The following is a 20,253-nucleotide window of genomic DNA, read 5'->3' as shown; positions in this document are numbered from 1 at the left end:
CTAGTTCCAGGACAGGCTCCAAAGCCACAGAGAAACCCTGTCTCGAAAAAAAACAAAACAAACAAACAAACAAAAAAACAAAAAACCTTAAACCTTAAGATCCTAGCTGACATTCTCAGTGAAAAGAAATCAGGTAGACTTTATCCCAAGTATTTCAAGACAGCCAGGGCTGTTAAATGGAGAAACCCTGTCTCGAAAAACCAAAAAAAGGAATTTCCCCGAAGTGCCAGTTGTTTCTGTTCCTAGACAGTATGAACAGGTGGATTTGTGTTCAAGTTGTCCATGTGAAAGATGGGGACTGCTTGAAGCTGAGGGAAGAGCAGCAGACGTGTTACAGCAACCCTCTGTGACTGAGAACTGTTTGTAGGCAGTGTTTTGTAGACAGTGACCAAGGGCCATATGTCCAGCCACCCCGCTGGTTTACAGTGATTTAGAATCACCGTCCCTGCAGACCATCGCAGGACACCATGCGCCAGAAACATCGCTCCTGTGCTTTAGTTTCAGAAATATAATCCAGTAAAATACGTGCAGCCGTGGAGCTCTAGCCCTTGAGTAGCAGATTAGCGGGTGTTTCTGCCGTTTCTTGCTTTAGTGTGTGCTTATGGAGGGTGACAGTCTGAGGACGGCCCACTCCTCTGGGCTCTGCCGGGCAGTGTTCCTGTTTACCGTGTGCACAGACGACTTTTCTTCACTCCTTCAGTCCTGATTCAACCTTGTTCCAAGTAATAAATCAAAGCATGTTAGTTAACGTGCCATTCTTTTCACTCTCCTACAGCAAAACTCTTGAAGATCGTTTGAAACTCGAAGCAAAACATGGGACGTTGACTGTATCTGACACCACTGTTGGCAGCAAGCAGCTGACGTTTACACTCAAGAGGGTACGTTGTTTCCTGATGTTATTTTTTAATTCACACAGGAAAGCCGTGGGTATGTGTCTGGCTTCGGGAACACATTCCCAAGCTTCTCCCACTGAGGAAGACCTGTTCCCTACCCCAGTGATTTCCTGTAGCCGAGGAAGAGTGGCTGGGAGTTTTAGTGCTACGGGCAAAGGTGGGCCTCATGCTGGAGGGTCCTGCTGTGACCTGCTGTTCTCTGGGTCTTTGTGGCCCCCCCGGCTGAGGAAGGGGATGAACACACCCAGTACTTACCTGGAAAGGACTAGGAAATAACCAGCTGTGATGCCTCAGGTGATCCCTTCGGGCTTGCTGAAATACAGCCATTTCCCAGGGGACTTTCTCAGCCAGTGGCAGTGTGTTACCAGTTGTCTTGAAGATGCGGTTCTTAAACGAGGTGTCGTGATAATGCCTCTTGCACATTGTGGGAGGGCTAAGTCTCTTCAGTATCTACCATCAGCTAATTTCTCGACTAAGTCATTATCTCATTCCCAGTCAGTCCCCTCAACAAAGTTGCCCAGTAGAAAGAGTGACTGCAAGGGCGACCACAGCACCACCCATGGCTCCTTTGCTGACCCGGCGTGCCACTCACATTCCGTAAAATTACATGCCCTGTTTTTTTGTTAAGTGTGCACTTGTTTAACTTTTAGCACTGTCAAAGGAGAAGCTGCTTCACAGGAGCACGCTCTAGCAGTGCGTTTTTGCAGCTTCCTGAAACTGTCAGTCTGTAGTTTACCAGACTGTTAAAGCTAAAACTACTTGATATGTTAGTTTTTTTCTAAAACCAAATGAGCAGTTTGACTTGTGTTAACAAGGCTTATTGCTAGCTTATCATCTCTACTCTGTACATGTTAACAAGGCTTATTGTAGCTTATCATCTGTTCTATAAGCGGCAACTGTGTCTCCCCTCTGCCAGCAGGATCTGCTCTAGACACAGACCTGCAGTTTCTCTTTGTGGGGCTCTATGCTGCTGATTGCAGGGCAGCGCTGCCCTTGTTCCTTCCCCATAGCGATGCGTAGCCCTGAGCCAGGGGGAGACAAGAAGCACCCCTGAGCCCACGAGCGGGGTTATCTGGTTAATTCTTTGAGTGAAGTTGGAAAACACAGACAGAAAAGGGCATGCACAGTCATGCTATTCCCTCACTGTCTTTTCTTTCCATTTTCATGTTTTGGTGCTTAGTGTTGGTCCTCCAGGTCCATGCACATGCTAGACCACACTACAGCAGAACCGCATCCCCAGTGCTTTCTAGGATGTTCGCTAAGTCTGTAACCTGGCATCTCAGAGTGGGGGAAGATAGCATAGTGGAAGAACGCTGGTCCAGAGGCCCTGGCCATAGGCAGTGAGAGGATGCAGTATTTCCCACACCACACCACCCAACACCACACCACACTGAACTTTTAAGTCAGTAGATACCATGTTGAATATCACTTCATAAATTTGCAGTAAAATGAAAAGATGAAAAGATACCCTAAAAATTGCTTGAAGTGACCTCAGAATCAAATGGATGCTTTGAAACTATTTGGGAGAATATACTACATCAACTAGTGTTTGATTTGTGTGTTTTATTACTTGATTGGCATGCTCTTAATTATTAAGTATATCAGTGTTATATAGAGAATCTGTATTTGTTTATAGAAGTTTCTTTCTATTCTGTTTATTATATGTGGTACACTAAAACAAAATCATGGAGTTGTCCGGTACATCTAGACCCTTTCTGCAATGTCAGTAGAATTCACAAGGAGGCTGTGTGCACTAGCGCTCTGCGTGTGTTCTCACCCCTTCTCCGTGAGGCTCTGGGCTACAACAGGGTAGTCAGGGCAGGAACTAGGAGACAGGAAAAGCTGACTTGGAAAAGAGCTAATTGCTCCATAAAGCCTGATGAGTGGGTGACACAGTGGCATGGTCTCTGGCGCAGCCTTGGGGAAGGAGGCTAATGATAGACCTCTGTGTGCGGGAAGCTTTGTCTGCAGACAATAGCGGCCTCTGCCCAGCTCCTCCTGCTGAGCTGTAACAGCAGGCTAACACTTCCAGAGAGACTCCAGAGGGCCCTCCCCTCACAGCTCCCAGCATCCTGCCCTTCTGGACTCTGCGTATCATTTTCCAACAGTATCTAAAGAAATGAATTTTATAAGCCAGGCATGGTAGTGCATGTCTGTAACCCTAGTCCAGGCACCTGGGGCCTGAGGCAAGAAGATGAGTCTGAGGCTAGTGCAGGCTCCGTAGACACTGTCTCGGTGCTGGGAACGCTTTTTAGGGAGACTTGTTAATACATAACTGCAAAATGTTTTCCCCCTCTTCTGCCCCCGCCTCCAAATTCTCACCAGAACAAACCCAGAACCTTGTTCGTCATAATCAAATAGCTGTGTCAACTCTGCTAGGGTCTCAATGTTGCAGTTTGGTCTGCAGGGCAAGTGCAGCCCCCAGGTTCTAAAGTCTCCCTGCAGTTCTTTCTGCCAAGGATATGGGCAGGGTAAATGAAACACTTACAGAATTAGCCCAAAGTAAGTGCTCCAGGAGGAGGGAGAGGTGTCTGTGCACCTGTGGCAAGGCATCTAATCCGTGTTTCAGGAAGCAGAGGCCCATGCTGACATACACTTTTTATATATTTGTGTGTGTCTGTGTGCGCGTGTGCACACACCATGTCATGCATGTTGAGGTCAGAGAGCAACATGTATAATCAGTTCTCTCATCCCCCACGTGGGTCAAGGGGATCGAACTCAGGTCTTCAGGCTTGGTGGCGAGCACCTTTACCTACTGAACCACCTCAGCCACCTGACGTACTGTTTTTATTTTTAAAAAATGCATGCCAGCCATGACCAGAGGAGTGAACCAGGAGGATGTGGTTGCCTCACCATTCCCCACTCCCATTCAGTGAGGAAGGGAGCCTCAGGTAGAGCACTGGGCTGCTTCCCTGCTAAACTGGAGAGAATGCGGGTATGGCTTACTCTGAGAATGCACAGGAGATACTGATTTTCAAAAACAGTCCTGGCGTGATGTTCAGAGACCCAGACAGAGAGCTCCGAAGATGTGGAAATGGCTCTCTCTGGTATCATCAGTTGCTTCCCTTCCCTCACCTTCCCACACCCACTGTTTAAACTAAAGAGGGAGACACTGATTATGAAAGTTCCCAGTGCAGCAGGCGCTGGGGTCTGTGAGGCCAGGCCTTGCCCTGTGCAGCCACCCAGCAGACTCCCTCCACCACTCCCTCTAGCACGGATCCGCTCCTCTGTCCAGCTGACCTGCTGCTGGGAGTAGGGGTGCTGCTGGGGAGCAAGTGTGCCTGGGAGCAATCCTGCCTCTCAAGTAGGCAGATGAAGGTAGAGAACTCACGTGCAAACCATCCCCTCCATGGGCCTGGTGCTTCCCGGAGCTGTGAACCTGGAGCCATCTGCCAAGTCTGGCAAGGATTAAGAAGAGCAAGTCTGTTCTTTGCAGGGAGGCTGGATTAATCTGTGCTCCCTCCTCAGCACTCACCCAAAAGCTTTGGAGCTAGTCCTAAGAAGTAAATTAGTCAGTTTTGTGTCATAACACATTTTGATAAAATTTTTCTATTTGATTTTAAGTCTGTGTGAATGAAGTCACAGTTCTGCTGTGCAAGCTGAATGAGCTTGGGTTCGCTGGCATCATAGAGCATCCAGCGGTCTCCTACTGTGTGCTTGGGCTGGTATATGGGTGTTTCTCCTCTTGCCCATGGATTCAGAATGTCTCCTTTCGACAGTGGAAATTGGGCTTTGTCCGTCCACTACCCCCAGCAGCCAGCACTTGGTGCTGAGCTGCACGGCATTGGTCCCAGGGCTCCATGCAGCCCTTTGCTGCATCCCAAAGGTTTCCAGGTGACCCCTGGCCTTTTCTCTTTTCTTTTTTTGTTCTTTTCTTTTCTTTTCTTCTACTCACCCCACTTTCTTTTAGTCCGAACAGCAAAAGAAGCAACAGGAGGCAGAGAAACTGCATCGCCAGGAGAGGAAAAAGCTGCGGAGGTCTGCTGGTCACCTGCACTCCAGACCCAGAAGAGGCCGGCCCTTTCACTGACCAGGGAAGTCTGCCTGTGTGTGACTAGGACATCACACACAGGCGAGCGAACGCGGTAGTTAAACCTCCGTGTAGATGAACGTGCATGGTGATGATGGTCTGACCTGGCCTGAGCAGTTCCAGATGCTGGGTGCTTTTTCTAAAGCAGGCATCATTTCTAATATTGGAAAGGTCTACATGAAATGAAAAGTTTCTCTGATAAAAACAAGAGGTTATTATTTTTATCATTACAATTATCTTGTAGGAAAGTCTTTTTTGTTTGGGTTTGGTTTGGTTTTTCAAGACAGGGTTTTTCTCTATAGCTCTAGCTGTTCTGGAACTTGTTCTGTAGACCAGGCTGGCCTCAAACTCACAGAGATCCGCCTGCTGGTGCATTCTGAGTGCGCCACCACTGCCCAGCTAGACTGTCCTTGTCCACAGTGTCTTCCCCGCCCCCCAGGACCGAGTCACACGGAACTCCCACTCCTATTTACGTGGTGTCGTCTGGTTGACCCTGTTTATGTCCATGAGTTTATGTTGGCAGATTTACTTGCTGGCTTTTGTATTCCTCTGGTATACTTTTAAAGCTATTTTTATATCAAGAGTATAAATTAATGATAATAAATAATACATCGATGTTACTGGCTGTTTGTTTTAACTTGTCACCAAATCCCGTAGTCATTTCCTAACGAGGTACTGCTTGAGACAAGCAGATGCTTTTAAGAGGAGATGCTTTCATTTGGACGACTTCCTTGAGGACTGGGGGAAATTTAAAAATTCACTTCAGCTTCCATAGTTTGGAGTTTCTTGTGTGTACAAGTTAACTGGGAACTATACCTGTGTCAGGTCTACACGGTGGGACACATTAGTTAGCATAGTCTGATGGTGTGGTGGAAAGGTCTTGGCCTCAGAACACCCCACCCTGTTGTAAGGAGGCCACTTGTTTGTTTCCTGGTCGCCCAGACCCCAGAAATAATCACACAGAAACTATATTATTTGCAATACTGTTTGGCCAATAGCTTAAGCATATTTCTGACTAACTCTTACATCTTAATTTAACCCATCTCCATTAATCTGTGCATCACCACGAGGTCATGCCCTACCAGCAAAGTTTTGGCATGTCTGTCTCTAGCAAAGGCTCCATGGCTTCTCCTGACTCCACCTTTTTCCTCCCAGCATTCAGTTTGGTTTTCCCCACCTATCTCTATTCTACCCTATCAGGCCAAGCCAGTTTTCTTTATTAATTAATGGTAATCACAGCATACAACCACCCCATCAGTGTTGTGGACATGATCACATTGTCTCCCTCTTTCAGTGTGGCCCCTTGTCTCTTCAGCCTGTGATGTCTACTGGAGAATTTACTGACTGGTGGTGCATGAATCCACCCTGCCCCCCACCACACCCCTTCCTGCCTTCCTGTTCACTCCTTAAGCAGACCCCTCCCTCCCTGCCTTGAAGTTTGTTGGGCATGCTGTGCACCCCACTCTGCCATTTTCTGTGTTTGTAGTTGCTTTGATACAGCATCGCCAAAGTACTCAGTGTGGACAGCTTAGAGGATGGTTCATCTTTGCTCTTGCTTTCTGGGGGTGGTGGCGTGTGTGGAGGCTGTGGACAGCACTGCAGGCCAGGAAATGGACTCCGGGCCAGGCCGTGGCCTTAAAGGTCTTGCCTAAGAACCTGGGACTGTTCTGCCAGCTAGTCCCCACCTCCAAAAGCACCCATTCTCCAAGATAGCACTGCTGTCTGGAGGGTCAGGGGCCTTGAGGAGGACATTTCAGATTTCAAACCCCAACCTACTTGTTGGTTACAGCCAAAGGACACGGCTTTGGCCCTCCCAGCCTTGCCAGCACTTGTTTCCCTGAGCGCTTAGGAGCAGGTGTGAGAAGTGCAGCTCCAAAGCCGGGCTCCAGGGCATGGGGACAGTTCCTCTACTGCTCCAGATCCCAGTCACAGCTCTGATACACGTAGTCTTTGGAGAGAAGGAGGCATGCTCAGGGCTGCGTGACCAGGAGGCCATACTGACATGGCAGCTTGCAGAGAGTGCAGGTCCAGGCCCAGAGACTAAGAAGGGCATCTAGAAAGGCTAGTTCAGATCATCCTGCCCTTCTCAGAGTCCCCAGGGCTCACTTCTCATTCCTAACAAGCTGAGTCCCTGAAGGACCCTTGTTTGCGGCCCCCACACTGACCTTCCTCCTCCTAAGGCGTTCCAGGCATTCTCTCAGCCTCACATTCCGTTCCCTCAGCTCAGAAGCCTGGCCAGACCTCTCGGGTTACTTTCTCCCTGGCTGTTTAATTCTTCCCTGTTTAAATTGTCACCCCCCAAAGCCAAGATGACAAATGATACTCCATATACAATACATTTTTAAAACTTTCCTGTGGGGCCACAGAGGCGCCCAGTGGGTAGAGGCACCAGCCAGATTCCTCTGCGCATGCGTGCATGAACACACACACACACACACACACACACACACACACACACACACATAAATAACCAATTAAAACCTTACTATGGAAAATGTCAAGTACATACATGAATGTCCTAGCTGGTGACTTCCACTGCCTTTCTGCTTTGAGGCAACAGATAACAGCAGCATGCATCTGCTCACCATGAACGTTCTAGGAGGTTTACTTGTCCAATGTTGGCTCCTGTTCCAACATTGGAAGATGTTTTTATCAGTATGCTTTAGGCTGTATATCTAACCTCTCAAACAATGTTAAGATGTTATGGGGTACCCACCAGAGAAGACCACTCCGATATAGTCTGTAGCCGATTGAAAGTCTTTATTCCAGCCATACACAGGTATTCGGGACCCAAGGATAACACTTTAGGGTAAGGATTTGTTTTTTGTTTGTTTGTTTTTGTTTTTTAAAGGCAAAACCACATCCTGGTATCTTGCTTGGCAGCTGCAGAGGAAAACTTTATACAAACAAGCAGTTTAGCAGCAGAAGTTACTATGAGCACCCAGAGAGGGAGGTCTGCCCGGTAGGCAGTGTGACAGAGGTTAAGACAACTTAGCTGGGCATCTTGACCTTGGGTTCTCAGAACAGAACTGGGTTATTTCCCATGGGATTATCCCTCAAGGAGATCACATTCTAGTTAAACCTGGAGTGGCTACAGCAAGAATACCAGATGGGGGACCCCTGCACTTCCATGCCCTGTTATGAATGACTGCGTTGAATGAGAACGGAAGATTAAACAGCATATGTAATGTCAGAAGTTACACTCTGTGCCTGAGGAACTTCCCGCCTGAGCTGTCTCAGAGGGGGTAGGATGCTAAAAAGATGAGAGGAAGAAGGGGGAAAGGAAACTTGTCAGTAACCCCTGGGAGAGCTGGAATAAAAAGGAACAGAAAAGGCATTTTCTTTCAGGTGAGAGTGTGGCAGTGGGGGGCTGGAGAGATGGCTCAGAGGTTAAGAGCCCTGGCTGCTCTTCCAAAGGTACTGAGTTCAATTCCCAGCAACCACATGGTGGCTCACAACCATCTGCAATGAGATGTGGCGCCCTCTTCTGGCCTGAGGGCACACATGCAGAGAGTGGGGCCGTGGGTTGGTGCCCCTGGCGGGTGAGACACCACAGGAGACCAAGGTGCTTACTCGCAAGCCTGGCAACTTCGAGTTCAGTCTCTGAAACCCACGTGATAGGAGAGAGTTGACTCACACAAGATGTCCACCGTACATGTGTGCACACACACCCAAATAAATAAATGTTATAATAAAAAAGATCTTGAAAGGAGAAAGCATGACATTAGAGAAATCGGTTCACGGTGGCTATAAAGAGATGGCGTGCTGGCCAGTTTCGTGTCAGCTAGCCACAAACTAGAGTCATCTTCGAAGCAGGAACCTCAGTTGAGAAGGTGCCACCAGCACAGTTAGTGGGGGGCTTCCGAGAGGCATGGTAGCCTCAAGTGGGAGTAGCAGGAAGGCAGAGGCCTGCTGTGCTCCTGGGCTCACACACACACACACACACACACACACACACACACACACACACGTACAGAAGAGGAAGTTACTATTCTCTGACAGTCCTTGCTCCCAGCCCAACCCCAACTTCACAGCCGTCAGATGGGAATGAGTCCAGCCATATTCTTCAAGTAGCCTTGCACTTCTCTTAGGTAGAGGACTTCTCTTAGGTAGAGGACTTCTCTTAGGTAGAGGACAGAGATGAATCCCAGGCTCGGGGTTAGAGGGGTTTTCAAGTCCAGCTGATCAGAACCCCTACTCAGTTGGATTTCCCTGTCTGCACCTCTTCCCCCTCCTCCCATGCTCGCACCCGGTTTCTGCTCACACTGGCTGACCCCAGGCCCACAGCCTTCTCTTCCCCTAGCCCCTCCTGAGTTCTGCAGTGTGAGTGTAACCTTGGAAGCTCTCCTCCCCAGACCCCACTCCTGCCTCTGTACCTTCACCCCCAGTGGCCACCATCCCTCTATTGGAGCCCCATCGTGTCCCTCCGGTCTTGCCAAGTATTGCCAGATCAATGGTTGCCTCTTTCTGAGAATTTTCCTTCTAGTCTGGCTGGGCCTGCCCACCCCCTGCAGTTCCCTTTCACAAGGCAGACAGGCTCTATGCTTCATTTCTCTCCTTATATGGTGTCTGTCATATTTTCTTAATGTTCTAGAGCCATCTACCAGACATGGTGGCTTCTGGTCCCTCAAGTTCATAGTACTCAAAGTAAAGCGCAGTGTCCCACAGTGCCGTTCCTCTTTCCTCTTCGCCATTGGCCCAGGGACAGAGAAGACATGGTTTGCCGTGTTGATTCCTTGGCTGTCCTCACAAGTGACTAAACAGGCCCTGCTCTTACGCAGCTTCTGTTGTCATGGGATGAGAGAAGAGTTGCAAGGATACAGGCAAAGTACTCTGGAGTAAGGCTGAGTGACATCCAAGTAGGCCCTAGAGCTTATACTCCCTGTGGAGTGGTGTGGGGCTGACCTGGGGACCCCAGAGCCACAGCAGAGACTTAAAAGTGAGCCCTGCCATGGTGCTCAGGGAGGATGGAGCGGAGTGTTTGCCACTGTGACTAGCACAGCAGAGGGGATCCAAGCTAGGATGGATGTCAGCTTTGTGTCCCCTGGGACGTCAGGATGAGAGATGCTTTGTATTCTTAGGTCATGTCACCCCTGCAAATCTTCCCATTCTCCTATGGCCACTGCCCCTGCTCCCCCTTTTCCCTGTGCACCCCACTGTTTGATTGAAGGTGAGCCCCCAGCCCTCTAACACCCCTATATTCAAAGAGTTTGGAATGTAATATTGAGTTGGAAGTGTCACCCCAGCCCCTCCCCCTGGGAGTTGCCTTGGGCCGGACTCCACCTCCCAGAAAGCCCACCAAATGCTGACCCCTCCCCAGGGAGGGTCAGGACCACTCCCACAGGCTATTTAGGCTCGCACCGGAAAAGGAACACGTGTTTTCGGGTTTTGCGGGTGCTTCCTCACTGTCTTCCCCCTACCATGCTCCCGCATTTATTAAACGCGGACATTTTTAATTTGGTCTAATCTGGTTTAATTGGAGTTGTTTTGCGTCGGCGGAGAGGCTCTTCTTTTAAGACTTTTCCTAACACCCATCAGTGTTTGTACACAGAAGGCAGAGTCAGGGATCCTCAGACCAGGCTGTGAGAAACTGTAATCCTTTAATGATGGAGGCTTTCCAATGCCAGCATGGAGTCTGTTAGTGAAGACAACAGAGGAAACAAGGGGAGACTCCAGTCTGGTCCGGACTTGCTCACAGCTGAGCTGCCAGTTAGTGGCACAGCCACTTAACCTGCTGTTCCTTGGTGAGTGCGTCTGTAAAATGGGTTTAATAGTATCTGTCCCCTGAAGACTTCAGAGACTTTGTGGAGCTTAATGAGTGAGGGCCATTAAAGCCCTCAGAAGAAAGGTGGAGCTAAATACAAAGCACTATTGTAATTACCCTGTAGGTCCTCCAGCCAGGTCGGATCTTGTTTTAAGAGGGTTACCATGACGATGGATTTGTTTTAAAATCTTGAGTTTCAAAGGCAGAGCTGTAAATCCCCAATAAGGAGTGAAATTTATCTTGCTGAGTTTTGTCATAGGGGGGACGGGGCTTCACAGCCACTTACCAGCTGCCATGTGATGATGCCTACTGTTGCTGTTGAGGGTGACCTCTGTGCTCTGTGCGGCAAGGACCACAGTACCCCTCCTAGCACCTAGTGAGTCTCTTTTTGAGATAGGGTTTCTCTGTGTTGCTGTCTGACTGCCCTGGAACTCGCTCTGTAGACCAGGATGGCATCGAAACCCAGAGAACTGCCTTCCCCTGCCTCTCAAGTGCTGGGATTAAAGGCATGCACCACCATCTGGCCTGGTGAGTCTTAATGAACACTGTTCAATTAGTAAGGTCACAGCACCCAGCTCTTAACAGGCTCAGGGTGGTTGCTGGCTGCATGGAAGAGACACTAGAAACAGAATTTGCTGGAAAGTCGTTCTGTGCCGGGCGGTGGTGACGCATGCCTTTAATCCAAGCACTCGGGAGGCAGAGGCATGCGGATCTCTGTGAGTTCGAGGCCATCCTGGTGCACAAGAGCTAGTTCCAGGATAAGAACCAAAAGCTACGGAGAAACCCTGTCTCGAAAATCAAAAAAAAAAAAAAGTCGTTCCGTGAAATTCTTTTATTATTATTTATTTATTTATTAAACATTTCTGTCTCTTCCCCACCACTGCCTCCCATATCCCTCCCCCTCCCCCAATCAACTCCCCCTCTCTCATCAGCCCTAAGAGCAGACCTGGTTCCCTGCCCTGTGGGGAGTCCAAAGACCTCCCACCTCTTTCCAGGTCTAGTAAGGTGAACATCCAAACAGCCTAGGCTCCTACAAAGCCAGTATGTGCAGTAGGATCAAAACCCAGTGCCATTGTTCTTGACTTCTCAGCAGTCCTCATTGTCCACTATGTTCAGTGAGTCCGGTTTTATCCCATGCTTTTTCAGACCCAGTCCAGCTAGCCTTGGTGAGTTCCCGAAAGAACATCCCCATTGTCTCAGTGTGTGGGTGCACCCCTCATGGCCCTGAGTTCCTTGCTCGTGTTCTCTCTCCTTCTGCTCCTGATTTGGACCTTGGGGTTGTAGTCTGGTGCTCCAATGTGGGTCTCTGTCTCCTTTCATCGCCCGATGAAGGTTAATATCCAGGAGGATGCCTATATGCTTTTCTTTGGGTTCACCTTCTTATTTAGCTTCTCTAGGATCATGAATTATAGGCTCAATGTCCTTTATTTATGGCTAGAAACCAAATATGAGTGAGTACATCCCATGTTCCTCTTTTTGGGTCTGGCTTACCTCACTCAGGATAATGTTTTCTATTTCCGTCCATTTGCATGCAAAATTTAAGAAGTCCTTGTTTTTTACTGCTGAGTAGTACTCTAATATGTATATATTTCATACTTTCTTCATCCATTCTTCCATTGAAGGGCATCTAGGTTGTTTCCAGGTTCTAGCTATTACAAACAATGCTGCTATGAACATAGTTGAGCATATACTTTTGTTATATGATAGGGCATCTCTTGGGTATATTCCCAAGAGTGGTATTGCTGGGTCCAGGGGTAGGTTGATCCTGAATTTCCTGAGAAACTGCCATACTGATTTCCAAAGTGGTTGCACAAGTTTGCATTCCCACCAGCAATGGATGAGTGTACCCCTTTCTCCACAACCTCTCCAGCAAAGGCTATCATTGGTGTTTCTGATTTTAGCCATTCTGACAGGTGTAAGATGGTATCTTAAAGTTGTCTTGATTTGCATTTCCCTGATTGCTAAGGAAGTTGAGCGTGACCTTAAGTGTCTTTTGGCCATTTGAACTTGTTCTGTTGAGAATTCTCTGTTCAGCTCATTGCCCCATTTTATAATTGGGTTGATTAGCCTTTTACAGTCTACTTTCTTGAGTTCTTTATATATTTTGGAGATCAGACCTTTGTCAGTTGCGGGGTTGGTGAAGATCTTCTCCCACCAAAAAGGCAAAGTGGGTTGCCTTTTTGTCTTAGTGACAGTGTCTTTTGCTTTACAGAAGCTTCTCAGTCTCAGGAGGTCCCATTTATTCAATGATGCCCTTAGTGTCTGTGCTGCTGGGGTTATACGTAGAAAGTGGTCTCCTGTGCCCATGTGTTGTAGAGTACTTCCCACTTTCTCTTCTATCAGGTTCAGTGTGTTCGGACTGATATTGAGGTCTTTAATCCATTTGGACCTGAGTTTTGTGCATGGTGATAGATATGGATCTATTTTCATTCTTCTACAGATTGACATCCAGTTTTGCCAGCACAATTTGTTGAAGATGCTCTCTTTTTTCCATTGTATACTTTTAGTTCCTTTATCGAAAATCAGGTGTTCATAGGTTTGTGGGTTAAAGTCCGGGTCTTCTATTTGATTCCATTGGTCGACTTCTCTGTTTTTATGCCAATACCAAGCTGTTTTCAATAGTGTAGCTCTGTAATAGAGTTTGAAGTCAGGGATGGTAATGCCTCCATACGATCCTTTATTGTATAAGATTGTTTTGGCTATCCTGGGTTTTTTTTTTTGTTTTTCCATATAAAGTTGATTATTATCTTCTCGAGGTCTGTGAAGAATTTTGATGGGATTTTGATGGGGATTGCATTGAATCTATAGATTGCTTTTGGTAGAATTGCCATTTTTACTATGTTGATCCTCCCAATCCAAGAGCAAGGCAGATCCTTCCATTTTCTGGTGTCCTCTTCAATTTCTTTCTTCAAAGACTTAAAGTTCTTGTCAAATAGATCTTTCACTTCCTTGGTCAGAGTTACCCCCAAGATATTTTATGCTATTTGTGGCTATCATGAAAGGAGATGCTTCTCTGATTTCCCTCTCTGCTTCCTTATTCTTAGTGTATAGGAAGGCAACTGATTTCTTGGAGTTGATCTTGTATCCTGCCACATTACTAAAGGTGTTTATCAGGTGTAGGAGTTCTTTGGTAGAGTTTTTGGGGTCGCTTATGTATACTATCATATCATCTGCAAATAACGAAAGCTTAACTTCTTCCTTTCCAATACGAATCCCCTTGATTCCCTTATGTTGTCTTATTGCTATTGCTAGAACTTCAAGCACTATATTGAAGAAGTATGGAGAGAGTGGACATCCTTGTCGTGTTCCTGATTTTAGTGGGATGGCTTTGAGTTTTTCTCCGTTTAATTTAATGTTAGCTGTCAGCTTGCTGTAAATAGCTTTTATTATATTTAGGTATGACCCTTGTATCCCTAGTCTCTCCAAGATCTTTATCATAAAGGGGTGTTGGATTTTTGTCGAATGCTTTTTCAGCATCTAATGAAATGATCATATGATTTTTTTTCTTTCAGTTTATTTATATGATGGATTACATTGATAGATTTGCGTATGTTGAACCAGCCCTGCATCTCTGGGATGAAGCCTACTTGATCATAATGGATAATTTTTCTAATGTGTTCTTGGATTCGGTTTGCCAGTATTTTATTGAGAATTTTTGCGTCGATGTTCATGAGTGAGATTGGCCTGTAATTCTCTTTCTTGGTTAAGTCTTTATGAGGTTTTGGTATCAGGGTGACTGTAGCTTCATAAAAGGAATTTGGCAATGGCTCTTCTGTTTCTATATTGTGAAATACCTTAAGGAGTATAGGTATTAGGTCTTCTTGGAAGTTCTGGTAGAATTCTGCATTGAAACCATCTGGTCCTGGACTTTTTTTGGAAGGGAGGTTTTTGATAACAGCTTCTAAACGACTAACAGGTCTATTTAGAGTGTTCACCTGGTCTTGGTTTAACTTTGGTATATGGTACTTATCTAAAAAAAAAAAAGTCCATTTCTTTTGCATTTTCCAGTTTTGTGGCATGCAGGCTTTTGTAGTAAGATCTAATGATTCTCTGAATTTCCTCTGTGTCTGTGGTTATATCCCCTTTTCATTTCTGATCTTATTTATTTGCGTGTTCTCTCTCTGTCATTTAATTAGTTTGTATAGGGGTTTGTCGATCTTGTTGATTTTTCTCCAAGAACCAACTTTTTGCTTCATTGATTCTTTGGATTGTTTTCTGTGTTTCCATTTTGTTGATTTCAGCCCTGAGTTTGATTATTTCCAGTCTTCTACTCCTCCTAGGCGTGTCTGCTTCTTTTTTTTTTTCTAGAGCTTTCAGGTGTGCTGTTAAGTCTCCAATGTATGCTTTCTCTGTTTTCTTTAAGTGGGCACTTAGTGCTATGAACTTTCCTCTTAGCACTCCTTTCAATGTGTCCCATAGGTTTGAGTATGTTGTCTCTTTATTTTCATTAATTTCAAGGAAGACTTTAATTTCTTTCTTAATTTCTTCCTTGACCCAGGTGTGGTTCAGTAGTTGACTGTTCAGTTTCCATGAGTTTGTCGGCTTTCTGGGGGTAGCGTTGTTGTTGCCTTCTAACTTTAATCCACGGTGATCTGATAAGACACAGGTGGACACTGATTTTTTTTTTTGTATCTGTGGAGGTTTCCTTTGTTACCAAGTATGTGGTCAATTTTCGAGAAGGTTCCATGAGCTGCAGAGAAGAAGGTATATTCTTTCCTATTTGGGTGAAGTGTTCTATAGATGTCTGTTAAGTCCATTTGATTCATTACCTCCAATAATTCTCTTAGTTCTCTATTAGGTTTCTGTCTGATTGACCTGTCCATTGGTGAGAGAGGTGTGTTGAAGTCTCCTACTACTAGTGTGTGTGGTTTGATGTCTGCCTTGAGTTTTAGTAATATTTCTTTTACATAAGTGGGTGCTTTTATATTAGGGGCATAGATATTCAGGATTGAGACTTCATCCTGATGAATTGTTCCTGTTATGAGTATAAAATGTCCATCTCGATATCTTCTGATTGAATTTAGTTTGAAGTCAGTTTTGTTAGAAATTAGTATGGCCACTCCTGCTTGTTTCTTAGGCCCGTTTGCTTGAAAAACCTTTTCCCAAACCTTTACTCTGTGTAGATGCCTGTCTTTGTGGTTGAGACGTGTTTCTTGTAAGCAGCAGAATGTTGGATCCTGTTTTCGTATCCAATCTCTTAGCCTGTGCCTTTTTATAGGTGAATTGAGTCCATTAATATTAAGTGATATTAATGACCAATAGTTGTTTACTCTGGTTATTCTTATTGTTTTTGGTAGTAGATTTTGTGTGTCTCCCTTCTTTGAGTTGTGCTGGTGAAGGGTCACTAGATGCCTGAGTTATTGTAGGCAGTGTTGGCAATGTTGGATTCCTTGGGTTGTGATTTTCCTTCTATTTCTTTCTGTAAGGCTGGATTTGTGGCTACGTATTGTTTGAATTTGTTCTTATCCTGGAATGTTTTGTTTTCTCCATTGATAGTGAACAATGATAGCTTGGCTGGGTATAGTAGTAGCTTGGGCTTGCATCCATGGTCTCTTAGTTTCTGTAGTACCTCTATCCAGGACCTTCTGGCTTTCATGGTTTCCATAGAGAAGTCAGGTGTAAGTCTGATTGATTTACCTTTATAAGTTACTTGGCCTTTTTCCTTTGCAGCTCTTAATATTCTTTCTTTAATCAGTATGTTTTGTGTTTTGATTATTAAATGGTGAGGGGATTTTTTTTTTGATCCATTCTATTTGGTGTTCTGTATGCTTCTTGAATATTCAAAGGAATATCTTTCTTTATGTTGGGAAAGTTTTCTTCCATAATTTTGTTAAAAATATTTTCTGGGCCTTTGAGCTGTGACTCTTCTCCTTCTTCTATTCCTATTATTCTTAGGTTTGGTCTTTTTATTGTGTCCCATATTTCCTGAATGTTTTGTGATGAGAATTTGTTGGCTTTGCTGTTTTCTTTGATCAGTGCGTTTATTTTCTCTATGGTGTCCTCAGAATCTGAGATTCTTTCTTCTATCTCTTGTATTCTATTGATTATGCTTGTTTCTGTAGTCTCCGCTCGTTGACCTAGATTTTCCATATCCAGCCGGTCCTCAATTTGTGTTTTCTTCCTTGCTTCCATTTCAGTTTTCAATTCTTGAACTGTTTTCTTTACCTGTTTGATTGTTTTTTCTTGGTTTCCCAGGATATCATTTACGTATTTACTCATTTCTTCAAACTTTTTGTTATACTTCTCATCCATTTCTATAAGGGCATTTTTTACATATCGTTTGAGGGACTCTATTGCTTTCATAAAGTCAATTTTTTTCCACTTCTTCTGTGCTAGGGTATTCAAGTCCTTCTGTTGTAAGATCATTGGGTTCTGGTGTTTTCATGTTGTTTTTCAGATTGTTGGGTGAATTCTTGCCTTGGTGCCTGCCCATCTCCTCCTACCAATGCTATCTAGTGGGTCTTCTAAAACAGGATCAGGTTTCCCTGCTGGCCAGGGCCCCGTTTACAAAATGCCCCCGCTCCGTTTCCTGGGTCCCGCCGTGGGTCAAGAACACTCTCACCACTTAGGAGGGTCTTCAGGGACAGGTCCAGGCTCCCCGTTCACCAGGGACCTCGCCAACAAAGGACCTCCCACTTTGCAGGCCAGCCACCAAAACACCTACTTGAATTAGTTGTAGTGGGACGATCTGCTCTCAGTGTGGGCTTCACTGTTTCAAGCTTGAACCATCAGAAAATATAAATTCACGTCTGCCGCGCCTCTGCCCGCGTCTGCGCCGGTCTGCCTGCCCATTCCGTGAAATTCTGAGAGTCTGAGAGCCTCAAGGTCTGCAGATTGCAAGCCAGGGATTCAGGGCAGCTAGCAATGGAAGTCCACTGGTCACACCTGTGAAGAGCTGGGGTTTCAGACCGCTCTGCCTGCAGAAAAGGCAGAGCTGGAGGGCTCTCAGCCACACCCTGCCGTCCCACTCGGGCCTTCTATGGGTTGGGTGAGGTCAGCACTCCTGGTCACTGTATGGACAGGGCCCAGTCACGCTCACAGAGACTTCCTGTCACCCTGACACGTGCCATGCTCTGGTAATGTCAGGCCTGGAACTGAATGGTTTACACACTCATCCAGTGTTGGTCAGGTAGGAAGTGAGGTCATTTACCTGCTTATTGGCCAGAGGCAAAGTTCTTTCCTGCCTGGACCTTCATCTCCCCCAAAGGATGGGGTTAGTAACAGAACCCACCTCACGAGTCCTGTTCAGCAACAGAGTGATCCCTCAAGGCATCAACAGCAGGCCAGCCTGCATCCCACAGGAGGTTCAGAGCCTTGTAAGGCCCATTTCTCCTCCACAAACCAAGATCCACAGGAACCTTGATGGCTCTTATAGAGTCATCTCTGCATTTAGTCACTCTGCCACCCTGGGTCACCCGAGACCAGATGTGTTCTCCTGCCTTCTCCAATACTGCAGCAGCATCCCGCCTGTCCCCCTCTGTCACCACCGTGGTACTGTGGTGACAGAGAGGGGGGTGGAAGGAGGCTGAACTGAGGTGTTTGGCCCGCAGACTCCACTGTTAGAATTAATGCAATGTATTAGTATGCAAGGCAGAGGCTAAGGTGTGGCTCAGCCCTGATGTCACATAATACGGAAGATGTCATTGAAAAAAACCCACACAGCGACAGTGCTTACATGGGGAACCCTTCAGCTACCAAGGGAGGCAGGTAAGAGTCCTCCCAACTCACCCACACCAGTTTTAGAAGACCAAGTCTGAAAATAGCTCCAAAAATCTCAGAGTCATTTATATTCTCTGAGCATCAGCTCCCTCAAACCAAACACAAAACGCCTAGTGGTGGTGGCTCACACCTTTAATCCCATCACTTGGGAGGCAGAGGCAGGCAGATCTCTGTGAGTTCGAGGCCAGCCTGGTCTACAGAGCAAGTTCCAGGACAGGCTCCAAAACTACAGAGAAACCCTGTCTCGAAAAAAAAAAATTAGTTTTAAAAAAATCAAACACAAAGTGACAGTCCCTGGTGTGGGAGGTTCTTCTGTCTATGTGTTGCTTTCATTGGTTAATAAATAAAACTTCCTTAGCCTGATATGGTAGAACTTAGGTAGGCGGGAAAAGACTAAACTGAATGCTGGGATAAAGAAGGGCAGAGTCAGAGAGACACCATGGATTCGCCAGAGTCAGACATGCCGAATCTTTGCTGGTAAGCCACTGCCATGTGGCGATATACAGATTAATAGAAATGGGTTAAATTAAGATGTAAGAGTTAGCCAATAAGAAGCTAGAGCTAATGGGCTAAGCAATGACTTAAATAATATTGTTTCTGTGTGATTATTTCGGTTCTGGGCAGCCGGGACGAACAAGCAGCTCCTTGCAACAAGTCCCCACACCACAGAACACCTGGCCTGTTGCCTGCCTGTCCTGGGCAGCCTTTCCCCAGGCCCTGTGCTGAGCCAGGCGGGAGCTTCAAACAGTGAGTCCTCCCTCTTCTGAAGTTCATTGTACTCACAGGCATGTAGACCTAGTGGAGCCCAGCCACCGGCTTCCACAGTTACTAGTGCTTTCACATTGTCTGGATACATCAGTGAAGAAGGTATGAGGACCAACTCTATGACTCAGAGATCAATACTGATTTTTAAAAGGTTAAGAAGGATGACAGGATCTCCCTCTTAATTAGTGAAGTCAGGGTCAGAGATAAACAAGGGCCAGTGTTCATTCCCACTCGGGGCTTTCTTTTTTTTTTTTTTTTTTTTGGTTTTTTCAAGACAGGGTTTCTCTGAGGCTTTGGAGCACTCGGGGCTTTCTTAACCTTGTAGCTACAAAATGTGCTCAGTGTACAAGAACTTAATAGGGTAGTACAGATCCCTCCCAAACATCAAAAGCCAGAACTGTGATCACAAGCCAACCTGGAGCACTGACCACAAACAGCACTTTCTACAGAGTACTCTCCACAGGCAGAGCACTCATTATAAGCAGAGCACTCCACAAGCAAAGCATTCCACAGGCGGAGCACTCACTATAAGCAGAGCACTTCATAGGCAGAGCACGCCACAGGTGGAGCACTCTCTATAGGCAGAGCACATCACAGGCACAGCACTCTATAAGCAGAGCATTCCACAGGCAGAGCACTCACCATAAGCAGAGCACTCTCTACAGGTGGAGCACTCACTATAAGCAGAGCACTCACTATAAGCAGAGCATGTCACAGGCAGAGCACTCACCACAAGCAGAGCACTCTCTACAGGTGGAGCACTCACTATAAGCAGAGCACGTCACAGGCAGAGCACTCACCATAAGCAGAGCACTCTCTACAGGTGGAGCACTCACTATAAGCAGAGCACTCACTATAAGCAGAGCATGTCACAGGCAGAGCACTCACCACAAGCAGAGCACTCTCTACAGGTGGAGCACTCACTCTAAGCAGAGCACGTCACAGGCAGAGCACTCTAAGCAGAGCACGCACCATAGGCAGGTATGCTGCTCTGCCATCAAGAAGGACCCGGAGGCTGCTCGCCCTTGGCTATGGAGCTGTGCAGAACACAGTGGAGCTTAGAGCCTCATACATGTGGAACT

The 20,253-nt window shown here is 46.3% G+C and overlaps 1 protein-coding gene across 2 annotated transcripts in view; it reads left to right on the top strand.

Moving 5' to 3' along the window:
• LOC121438894 (nucleolar protein 10-like) overlaps positions 1–5,540 on the top strand; it is an 84,874-nt gene extending 79,334 nt beyond the window's left edge. For both annotated transcript variants that reach the window (XM_041639384.1, XM_041639385.1), the window contains 2 exons: positions 776–878; positions 4,804–5,540. In XM_041639384.1, coding sequence (XP_041495318.1) covers positions 776–878; positions 4,804–4,923 — 223 coding nt within the window. In that variant the 3' untranslated portion in view covers positions 4,924–5,540. The remainder of the gene's footprint in view (positions 1–775; positions 879–4,803) is intronic.
• The last annotated feature ends 14,713 nt before the right edge of the window (positions 5,541–20,253 follow it).

The sequence above is a fragment of the Microtus oregoni genome, unplaced genomic scaffold (assembly GCF_018167655.1).
Source record: "Microtus oregoni isolate MIOR12 unplaced genomic scaffold, Mior012 000058F_ref0000040, whole genome shotgun sequence".
In the NCBI taxonomy this organism is placed as follows: Eukaryota; Metazoa; Chordata; class Mammalia; order Rodentia; family Cricetidae; genus Microtus; species Microtus oregoni.
Note: the sequence above shows the minus strand (reverse complement) of the source record. Positions and strands in the feature narration are given on the sequence as shown.